This window comes from Cheilinus undulatus, linkage group 4, assembly GCF_018320785.1.
Source record: "Cheilinus undulatus linkage group 4, ASM1832078v1, whole genome shotgun sequence".
In the NCBI taxonomy this organism is placed as follows: Eukaryota; Metazoa; Chordata; class Actinopteri; order Labriformes; family Labridae; genus Cheilinus; species Cheilinus undulatus.
Genome location: NC_054868.1, coordinates 17,940,707 through 17,952,910, shown reverse-complemented (window position 1 = coordinate 17,952,910; position 12,204 = coordinate 17,940,707). Strand labels below are relative to the sequence as shown.

General features: G+C 39.5%; 1 protein-coding gene across 1 annotated transcript; it reads left to right on the top strand.

Annotated features, from left to right (window-relative positions):
- Positions 1–1,194: 1,194 nt before the first annotated feature.
- On the top strand, positions 1,195–11,558 carry cant1b (calcium activated nucleotidase 1b). Its single transcript, XM_041785171.1, has 5 exons — positions 1,195–1,344; positions 8,683–9,279; positions 9,386–9,526; positions 10,622–10,825; positions 11,185–11,558. Exons 2-5 carry the CDS (start codon positions 8,742–8,744, stop codon positions 11,553–11,555), a joined length of 1,254 nt encoding a protein of 417 aa, XP_041641105.1. The 5' UTR covers positions 1,195–1,344; positions 8,683–8,741; the 3' UTR covers positions 11,556–11,558.
- The last annotated feature ends 646 nt before the right edge of the window (positions 11,559–12,204 follow it).

Here is a 12,204-nt window from a genome sequence, read left to right as displayed (position 1 = left end):
CATATAAGAACACAGAAGTCAGTAAATTGTACCTTCATCAAATTTTAACCATAACTTTAAAAGGTGATGATAAGACTTTATAATCATTTTGGAGGCTATAGTTGACAGATTGTATTTAAGAGGTGGTGTGTCTCATAATTATCCAAAAACTTTATCCAACAAAGTACAACGTGTATGCTAACTATAGTATGGCTTCCATTTTTTTTTTTTTTTTTTTTGTAGTACTGACTGAATTTCTCTGTAAGGTCTGAAGATTTAAATTCTCTGTAGCTTTTGTTGTGAAGTTGATGGTAGACCCACTGAATCAACAGGGGTTATGGCTCAGGAAACCTCAAAGTTGTAGCTAATTGTAGGCTTAGTAGTGTCAAATAGTTTTTCTGCTGCCACACCATTCACATGTTGGACAAGTCATCAAAATGGTTTATTTTCCTTATGTATTATATTGATCATATTGCTGTGATACCAACGTACACATCTCTGCCACAAATTAATAAATCAGAGTTATTTGTAACATCAGTAGACTTGATGCAACACTTGCCAGAAAAGTTACCCTGAACCCAGTTGTTCTAATAATGTTCAAATTATAGCTTTACCTTAAGTTAGATAATGTTAGTGGATCTATGATAAATTCATAATTAAATGTCTATCCAGAGCATTCATCTAGTATGGGGAGATTAAAACATGGATGGATATTACGTAATGTGGATATTACTTTTTTACTTTAATTATGTATGACTATAAATAATAGAGAACATTCACAGAAATCAAGATAAATTAAAATTGACCTTAAAATGTATCTTAAATATACAGCTTATTATTATTGGCTGAGTAAAGTCAGTAATTAGTGCACTATTTTTTATCGCGATTAATCACATGCTTTAGTGTCCCTTTCAGCACACTTTGGTTAAGGCCCCTCGGCATCTCCCTGCCGCCACAGTGATGTAAAATACGTCCGAAAACTGTCAGAATAAGGAGATGAGAAAAGGTTATTTTATCCAGGGGCAAAATTTTTGACCCAGAGCCCTCCGTCGGCTGAATATACGGCCATGGCTTCATGGCTTTCAGTCGCAGTCACAGAAAGTAATCTTCCTCATTTGTAAGTTTACATGCATCAGCAACATTCAAAGCATTCGAGGCATGGGTTGTTCCACGTTTTTGGCGTTCTGCCATCATTTCAGAACCAGTGGTTTGAGGAGTTAAACGGTGTGAGGAATGAAACGACACCGGCTCTGTCGCTTTGGAGTCTCCAGGCAGGAGGAGCTAATTGCCGATTAACCTCCAACGTTACCCACACAGTTTAGCAAATATGGCCAGCCGAGCGGACATGGGGACCCTGTGCTCCCGGTAAGTCCTGAAGTCTCCATTTTTTTCAAACTAACAATTGACATAATCGGTTTACTCAAGTCAGCGGTAAGTCCACTTACTAAATGTCTGGTAACGGCAACGTTAGCAGACATTTAAAAGCTAGCAAGGAGAAGCTAACGTTAGCTTACATTAGCTTTATGAGTAACAGTTTAAGACGGTAACGACGTACCGCTATTTCTTATACTAACAACTGTTAAACTAACCGACAGTCCTTCTCGCGTCGACGTTGTTTTCTTGAACTACAACGTGTCTGAAAAGTCAACGTTTTGGGGTAACACTTGTCACCTTTGGTGTCAGCTGGTCAAAGTTTACCGGCTAGTGTTTCACTGACTGACGTCAGTTTGCCTTCGTGGCTGTGTGGACACGGACTACTGACGCAGTCATACTGTGGCATCTGATGAGGGCAAAGAAAACTGAAACAGCTTCTTTCCACTTAACAGATAGAAAGTAACATTATGTATATGCCTGGACACTAGTTTATTCTCTAATAACTGTATGTCTGCACGTTAATACCTGCATAAAGTAAACGCGTTTGTTAGTTTCGACGGGGTTTGTCATTCGATGACTTCGAATGTTTCATACATGACTTTAAACCATCTAAACAAACAGCTGACATTTACTTGAAAATGATCCTCCCCCATGGATATTTTCCTAATTTTACCCAGTGTTTGTCATAAATTGATATTTTAAGAATACGATACCATGAACAGACACTGAGACATCTCTTAATCACACGGATTTAAAAGAGCTGTAGGGGGTTTATTATTGATGCTATTATTGGTGCTGGAAACAGTAGTACTCACTATAAACCTTACAGCTCCTGTCTCCTATAAATGTAACAAACGTGTTGTACTCAAGGAACTGCAACTGTGTAGGTGTTTTGTTGAAAATAATAAACATGAGAACTGTAACGTGACACACTAAGTTTTGTGTTGATTTTGCTCTTGGATCAGTTTAGGTTTGAGAAGAAAAAAGAAATGGGCCGTGGACAAACTGTGAGCATTTAAACTCAAAAGCAGCAGCACACAAGCATAGACACAGAAAGAACATCTTAAAGCTGGTGCTGTTCATATTGGGATCCTAAATAACAATGATGATGAAACTTAATGGAGTCTTCAGTAGTAAAGCACACCAGGGATTATGTAGGCTTTAACATCTAACTACACATAAAAAGTTAAGCCCACACCAAGACGAGCGCCTGGCTTTTAAAGTGAGTTTTAAAGCTGTTTGTACAGGAGTTACTGTGATCACCATGCCTACTGCTAAATAATGACCAGGCCTTCTTTCTCTTTACCAGCTTTACTAAACTTTGTACATCCTGTACTATTTACAGGTGAGAATGCATGCAGAACCTGTTCTTCCTGAAAAACCCAAGTTTTATTATATTTGACAAAGCCTAGTTTTCTTCCCTTTCTTTAAAAGTAGGATTAGATAGTTTTAAATAGAGGAAAGGAGGAGACTTGTTGAGATAGCAATCTGATATTCATGTGGGGCTGAGGGCTGAAGGGACGTGATGTTTATTGTGGAATGCGTGCGAAGGAGACCAACATGATGATGGCAGCATGTTCAGGAGAGACGAGGCAAAGGAAGGGTGAATAATTGAATTCTACACACAGCAGGGTTATGTGTTCAATAGCGACAATGAGGGCTTTATTTATCAGCCAAGAGTTTTCTAATTCGATGAGTGTGTGTGTTAATGAGCATTTGAGTTGTGGAGTGAAAGCAGCTGAGGAGGCAGAGAGGTAGAAGTAATGATGTGTGTCTGTATGAGGTTTAAGATTATATTTTGCATGTTAGCCATTGCTTTTGGGCGTGTTGTTCCTCTCATTAGTCTGTGTTTACCCAGACATCTTTGAATACATAGTCATTAAGGCTAAAATTGCTCTGTCATGGAGACGAACAACTTGTTGACTGTTACAACATATCCTCTGGTTGCTAAATAAAATAATTTATTTGCTTAGTGACATAAGTTGACTGCTACTTCAGTCCCACCTAGAAATTTTTTTCACCTCTTCCATAAATTTGTAAGTCACTCTTGCATGATCCTATTCATTTTGAGCCTGTCATTGTGCTTACCTTCTGCTGTGTCATGATACAATCATGCATTTTAATCTCATGCGATCTTATTGTGATAACAAACAGAGCAGCTCCCTTTTTCAGGAAACTGCTTTCTAGACTGAAGGAAATACACCTATAGCACTGCATGCGAAAGGGGAAAAAAAAGCCTTTTCCCTGTTTAAATGTATTGAATAGCTGAATAATTAGTGCTCCAATATATGCTTATATAAGTTTTGTAATATTTCAACATAAATGAGGATGCCCCATGTAGAGCAGACAGCAAGCTAAGCACTGCTAAATTGGCAAGAGAAAAGGTGAGGAATATCTGATGAAAATACAATGAGCTTTCAAAATTATTTTAAGAACTGTAACACTATTATTAAGTGTTCATATTTGTACTTTTTATTGGTGGGTATCTAAATTTAAGTGCTGTTACTCGGTCTGAAAACAGTGGTATTGGTGCATCCCTAGAAGCAAATGTCTGATTGTGCTGTCGTTTTTTTTTTTTATATATATACTTGTTGGATGCCTTTGACAACAGAAAGCTCAGGGTCACCTTAGCACTGTAGTTTTTGTAATAAACTCAACTCAACTCATGTTTCAGCAGAGAGGGTGTCTGTTGGCAAAGCAGCTCTACACCGGTTTGTGGAAATGAAAATGACAGAAGAGACAGATTTCAACTAAAGCAAAAAAATTAATAAATAAATAAAAAAAGGTTCACTGTAGTAAAATCTTTTTGAATGTTTAGAAAAAAATGAACCAATTTTTTACTCTGCACATCATTACTATGGTAAAAGATTTGGTTGTTCTTTAAAATCAATGATTAAACGCAGTGATTTTCTCTATGTTGAGTCTTTTTTGGTGTCTGTTGTACATTTGTTGTCCAAGCTGCATTGACCAATCATGAATCAGCAGGCTTTGCTGTACATAGGTAAAATGTTTCACAACAAACAGGCAGAACTTTGTCCATGCTGATGACAAACCAGCTCAGATGGATGGTATTCTTCTGGTGTGTGTCAGTGTCTGCGTTGAAGTTCAACTGACAATCCAAACATTTAACTTAAGCTACAAATCTGCTTCACATTGTGTATAAAACCAATAGGCAATTTCACTTCCTCACTACCTAAAATACATCAGAAAGTCTCCTACCAAACTCCATTTAAAAACATGCAATTTAAAAGTATTTTTGTGCTCTTAAGGAGAAAACTGATAGTTTGTTTTTTTTTTTAATTCATTTTTAACAGAAGTAGCAGGTGTACATCCTGATGTATCAGTAACATTGTATTAATTCAAATCATTACAATTAGCTAACCTGACATGCCAGATGGATTTGTTTTTACACGTCCATCTGGGAAAGCTTCAATAGGAAACATTTGAGAAAAGGCAGAGGCTTTGAGAAAAACTTGGAGGGTGATTGGGTGAACGTTCTGTCACATTTCTACAGGCCAATCAGAGCAACAAAACACGTGAAGTAGCCGCTATCGAGCTTCGCGTGCGCAGCTACTGAGGAATAACGCGAAACATGGCGACTATAGACATGTAAGTACTTGACTTTTGTCGTTTTTGAAAAGAAAACAACTCACAGCTGTTTTTTGTTCTTTTAACGAAGAAATGCTGTCAAGTTCTGATAAAACTGATGCTTTAGCAGCATCCACGCTAATCTCTTCCTCCATAACTGCACCAGCTCTTGCTGCTGCTTGTTAACGTCACCACTCTGCTGCGCCGGAAAGTACTGCCCCTCGTCGCTGATTGGTCCTGTCACTTTCTAACCGGGCTCAAATGGTTTAGATGGGAGCTTTGCAAGATGGATTCGCCAGTGAAAGACAAGGAAACAGGTGTATCCATCTGCTTTGCAAGGTTAACAATTAGCAGCAATACACAAAAACATTACAAACCTGCAACTACCTATTCTTAGTTCCAAAACCCAAACCATCCCCTTTCCCGTGAGTCTTTCTCTGCAATATCTAATTCAAGAGTGATCTTTACAATACAGAACTATGTGGTCAGGTCAGTTTGCATTTTGATCAGCCATCCATAGCTCTGCTAGACCAGAAAGGATTACTGCTGTTACCATGGAGAAGTTGCTGGTCTTGGTTGCCCAGTACATTTTTTACCTAGCTTCATTTTTTAAATGAAAGATAGTTTTTATTCAGTTGGTCGTCACTTGCTGATGAAGAGACAAGCCATCTACAGAATCCCATCTGTGAAAGAAAACCCAGAGAGGAGGAGATGGTGGATCAATGCTATTGAACACTGTTGTGGGTTTTAGTGGACCTAAGAATGTAGAAAAATTAGTCAAAGAGTTAGAATTTATCTGTCTGATAGACTCAACTACAAGCAACAAAGCTGTGTCCATCTGTGGACCTACCAACAAAAATGACCAATTTTGGTTTCAACAAAAGTATCCACCACCTGGGTCGTGCCATTTACAACTTTATTTTGTTAAACTTTAAAAAGAGCACACAGTTTAAAACGTCCAGTTTACATCTGTCAATATCTCTTAAATACGCCTGCTGTCCATTTAGGGAACTAAAGATATTAATGCCTAATCAACTTCTCCTAATCCTGCCACAGTGTTGTGTCAATTTGACCATAATATGACTGCCTTTAAGTAATGTTATTGCACTACAGCTCTGATGGCAAGGGACATCTGCAAGTCATCCTGCTACTATCAGTAATGTTAACTAGCTAAAGTGAGCTATTAGCACTCAACTATTCTTGAATAAAAATGTCTTCCTCTTCACTTCCTAAATGGCAATATTATTGACCTACATCAAAAATGGATAAAGCTGTCTGCACTTTTGAAGGCATTCATCCTGATGGCTTTGTAAGTGGAAGGATTTTCTACCAGACACATGTAAACATCACTGAAGTTCTAGTTAGGACTCCTGTTTTCAGTTATTAAAATAATAGTGTCCTGGATGCTGTATAAGGGTCACATCTGCACAAAACTTAAGAGTCACAATTAATAAAAATGTAAACATGCTTTGAAGAAATGAAGAATCAAAAGCCTACACCGCAGCTCCAAAGAGTATTCAAAGGTGGCTGCTACTTTCAAAAGCTTGTCTTTCTTCTAGGCCTCTGTGCCACTAACGTGACTGAAAGCTAGAAATGTTGTTTTTAAACTAGGGTTGGCAAGAAAAAAGATTTCTTAAAGTTTGATTGATTTTAGCAGAGATGCACTGATATATTGATTTAGCATCAGTATCAGCCAATGGCTATGATGTAGCATGAAACCAGTGTCCATCCGGGGTGTCCCTTAATTTTGTGCTGGCATCTGGTAAACCTAGCTGTGGAATCAAGTAAGAGCTTTTCTAAGGGAAGAAGTGAACTATTGGATAAACTGATCTTTTTTATGGTCAAACACAAGAAAATATGTTGGTATACAAAGAGGAGTTTTGCTGCTTTTCAGTACTGTCACACAAAAATGTCCATGGTATCAAAAAAAACAGAAAACAAAACCTTATTCCAAACAAAAAGGGCGCAGACCCTCAGAGGGCTGATCATCTTGGCTTCTATGATATAAGATCTGTGTGCTCAGCCGCTTTATTAAAATATTGCTGTCAAGAATTCCCACTAATTTTGATAAATTAATCACAGGTGTGGAAAATGCAATTAAGGAATGTATGCTAAATAAATCACACTCTGATGCCATCACACAACCAGCTAAAGTAGCTTTGTAACATTGATTAGACAGGTTAAAAATTCTTTGTGCTGTTAATTTTCTTCTTCTGATTTTATGAATAAAATCAATACTCCATGGATTAAGAGCATCCTGGATTGACCAGTATGGAGAGTCTGACTTTGGTCTCAGTTTTTCCTGTTTCATAGGCTGGTAGAAAGTTTTGATGTCATTCAGAAGCCCTCTCTGATTGTTTTGCTACTATTATCTCTAAATCTACCAGTACACGGGCGACCTGGGTTTAAGTCTGGCCTGCAGCTCCTTTCCTGCATGTCTCTGCCCCTCTCGCATTCCTGTTTCCAACTCTATCCACTGTCCTCATCTATCAATAAAGGCATACACAGACCAAAACAATATTCAAAATCTACCAATAATTGTTGTAATTATCAATTATCAACATACTTGATTATTTGCAATGAATTAAATTAATTGTTTCAATTGGCTGATGGGACTAAAATATAGTGGGTGCCAGTTCAGCTCAGTTGGCAGAGCAGGCTCCATATGCTGAGTCTATAGTCCCCAACACACTGGTCATGGGATCAGTTCCCATTCCTGGTACATGTTTGGTGCATTTCTTCCCCACATTTCCTGTCTCTCTTCAGCTGTCCTATCTAATAAAGGGAAAAAGCCCCCCAAAATAACCTAAAACAAATAAAGCCAAATATGATTATGCTGAGGTAAAGGGGTTATCTTCTCTTTACATTTATTTTGCATCCCTAAACTGGAAGTTCTTCATAGACTAAGCATATATTTGATTTGAGCAGACAGTGGGCTACCTCTTTATGATGTCCAAATAGTAAACCCTTGGCTGAAATAACATCATGAACAAATAGTATTACTTAAGCTGGATGCTACATTTTATTTGTTCAGTGTCCCATGCCAAACCCTTCAAAGAGGAGTCATGAAAATATAAAAAGTTGTGTTTGTAAAGTAAATAAAATATTTACACCATCCAGTATGGCCTTTGCATTTAACTGACCCACCAGAGGAGTAGAGCTTCTCATTGGTCAAGGTGGTAATCCACCCAAATCCAATAACTTGACATTAACATGAGAACCCAGCTGGGTTAATTTAAAGTCTCGTTGTCCTCAGGATGTAGGACGTGCCAGCTACCTACTCAGTATGCACATTAGAGGCTTTGACTGAGCACACAACAAAGCTATGTTGTGAACAAAGAACAATGAGAACAAGAGCCTTTTTTCTTACATGCTGTCTCCTCCCCTGTGTTCAGCCTCTCATATCCCCGCCTTTTGTTTTCACAGTCTTTTATTCAAACTTTAGAGATATTTTTGATGAATTTAACAAAATCAAGCAGTTAGAAAAGTGATATGATTCTTTCATTAAAATGAAACACTTACTGGTTATTCTATAAAGTGTATAGAGTATCATGTGATCAACATTGACCAAATATTTTGACACAACTGAATTTCTGGAGGGATATCTTTTTTTCTCTACTAAAATGTCAAATTGTCTTTTTCTTGCTGCTGTTTTTACTGAAATGAGTTTAGATTTTTGTCAAAACACCCCCTGCCCCATCCCAGCTTTTTACTGATTTGCCTTTCTTTGTTTAATCCCAGGCTTTAGTGGCCATCAACCCCAGTCAGCACCTGAGAGAGAAGATGACCATGATTCTTCCATGAGCTCTTTCAGTGTTGGCATCCGGGGCCTCCCTCTGGCCTTGGCGTCCATGACACAAGCCACCCCCTCTGACACGCGCTTCCACCCTAAATGGCGGGCAATCACTGTGGCGACCTTGCTGGCTTTGGTGCTTTTGCTGTACCTGCACAGGACAGTGGGGGACAGAGATGGTGCTACTGGACTGTATGATCACAACAGGGTTTCCGGTATAAAAATACACCAGAATGCCGAGGATGACCCATTCAGGAACTCTAACAGGCAAACTGCTCGAAGTCTCTCCCGACACAAAAAACGGGAAAAACCTTACAATGACACGTATCCGTTAAGTCCGCCACAGAGGACAAGTCATGGCATTCGCTACCGCATTGCTGTAATTGCTGACCTAGACACAGCATCACGGAGCTCTAAGGACCAGACATGGATCAGCTACATGAAAAGAGGTTACCTCACAGTGTCAGACAGTGCAGACACTCTGCAGGTGGAGTGGGATGCTGAGATGGTCACTCTGAAGAGCCATCTAGCTGAGAAAGGGCGAGGTACGAAAATGTGTACAATTTGATCTGTTTCTTGTTTTTAGTATAAATCGCCTCTGTAAGGGTTCTCAGAAAGCATGTGGCCTTCCCAATATCTGATTTACTACAGGTATGGAGCTGTCTGAGCTGGTGGTGTTCAACGGTCACCTGTACAGTGTGGACGACCGCACAGGTGTGGTGTACAGGATTGAGGGCAACCAGGCTGTTCCCTGGGTCATTTTACCAGATGGTGATGGCTCAGTCTCCAAAGGTCAGTCATTCTTTGATTCTAACTACTTAAACATTTATATTTTTTCCGTTACTCAACATTTAAAGAGAGTAAATACTGACAACATTCTCTTTGGTTATCCAATGTCCCTCAGCCCTTTGGTTCAAGTCACCCCATCCTCTCTTCCTCATATTTCCTCAACAGATTCATTTCTCAATAAAGGGCCAAATGCAGAATCTAAAACAGAAGAAGAAATCCAGCTGCATAACAAAAATGCAATTCACAAGCTGCCAGAATATTTCTCTAAATTAGTTTCTGACATTGGCAGAAAAAACAACAGGGAGCAGACACAAACACTATAACCTGCAGAGCCATAAGATCCATGTGGTTCATGGTCCTTCTGGACTTGGAGTTGATCACTCCTTATCTAGTCAGTCCTTGAGTTTTTACACCTAATGCTGTCAGTCGCATGACAGAAAGGCCATGCCACTCTGCTCCATTTTTATTACGCAGCAAGTCTATTTTTGACAAAGGTGCTTCTAGCAGTTGTTGAACAGGTTGAACAGAGCAGATCCACCCTGACAGGAAGTCAGTCATGAAAACACATGGAGTCCTGTCTGTTTTAAAATAAAACACTACAGGGGCACAGGTGGCCGAGTGGTTTAAGGCGTAGCCAATGTATGTTGGCAGCCCAGGTTCGAATCTGGCCCATGGCCCTTTCCCACATGTCTCTCCCCACTCTCTCGTCCACGTTTTCGGCTCTATCCACTGTCCTCCTCTATCATTAAAGGCACAAAATAAATCTTAAAAAAAAAAGAATCACTATACACAGACTGACGACCTTATATCCCATATTAATATCAACATTCATATAAAATGGTCACCAAACGAACAGTAAATCGGCATACAACGGCAGTAGTGATATGTCGTTCTTTTTGGTCATGATTGTGTGAATTTGCAAATCAAACTGCTCTAGTGTGCTACACTTGAGAAACAGATCTAGTGGTTTATGATGCCTGCTGCTGGACAGAGCAAAACCACATCACACACACCGAGGCACATACAGATGCTTTACTCTTGAGGGTCAGTGCTGTCTTTTTTTTTTTTTTTACACATCTGTCCACTCTCTATGTGAAGGATTTAAGGCTGAGTGGCTGGCAGTCAAGGATGAGCACCTGTATGTTGGTGGACTGGGGAAGGAGTGGACCACTACCACAGGGGAAATTGTCAACAACCACCCAGAGTGGGTGAAAGTTGTCGGCTACCATGGTGACGTGGAGCACGAAAACTGGGTGCCACACTACAACGCCTTGAGGAGCGCAACAGGGATCCAACCACCAGGTTCTGACTAAATAAATAGTAATTATTTTATTGCTCAAGGGAAACAACATTGGTTTTAAATTTTATTTAAGCACAGAGGGCAGTGATGTCAGATGTTAGAGGTGCTTTTAGCCAAAAGTAAATACATAACTATCAAGGTTGCAGGAAATGTCTTTAAAGTCACATTGGATGATGTGGTATTTGCTCCCTTTACAAAACTTGAATTATTAAATTGTAAGATTGTAAGACGATGGGCATTTGAGAGACACCTACCTGATAAGAAAAAGCCAAAAGCAGTGTCTAAAAAGAAGTTTGACTTGATTTTCATAACTTTTCATATTACTTCACTGACCTCTCCTTTCCACAACTCTGTCTCAAAGGCTACCTTATCCATGAATCAGCAGCGTGGAGCGAGCGTCTTCAGCGTTGGTTCTTCCTCCCTCGCCGTGCTAGTCATGAGTACTACGAGGAAACAGCAGATGAGCGCCGTGCCACCAACCTCCTGCTTTCCTGCCCCGCGGACTTCAACTACATAACAGTACGGCATGTTGGACCGCTCAACCCCACCCACGGCTTCTCCTCTTTTAAATTTGTTCCAGACACAGACGATCAGATCATCGTGGCTCTGAAATCTGAGGAGGACGCCGGCAAGATTGCCACATATATCATAGCATTTACGCTGGACGGTCGGGTGCTGATGCCTGAGACAAAAATAGGAGATGTGAAGTACGAAGGGTTTGAGTTCATTTGATATAACATGGTTGATGGGATAAGTGTATTCACACAATAGGGTTGTATCAAACGCCTAATTTTACATTCCCCTTGCAGCTCTACTACTGTGCAATAATATCATTAACCCAAAGTTCAATACTTTTAAATGAAGGGAGTTCACTTAGAGCAGGACGAGATGGAAGCCTGTGAGGAGAACACCACAGCACCAACAAACAGCAGAATATTTAATTTTCTCCAAACTTAACCTTGTCACATCAGTGCTTGCTGATTTGATCCTGTTTTTCCAACCCTAAAAATGAACATTAAGGTTTGATTACACACTACTGATATCTTAAGCAGGTATCTGTTGTTTACCAAGCGATGTAGATCTCCTCTCCTGCCATCAAACTCTGCTGGTCAGACACTCAGGGGCACAAAGTGAAACAGGACTAGTCGTTAAAAAAAAGAGAAGAATGTGCTTAGATTACTTGACTTATTAAACACACTTCTGTGTGTTTTGCCTTACCTGTAAAGATACACTGAATTTTTGATTTAAATTTATATTCATATCTAAAGTCATACCACTCCTGCCTCATAAGCTTTAAGTTATTAGCCTCTCTGAGCAGGTCGACCTCCCTCCTCCTCAGTGTGAGCACAAATCTGTAATAATCTGAACCTAATTTACTTCT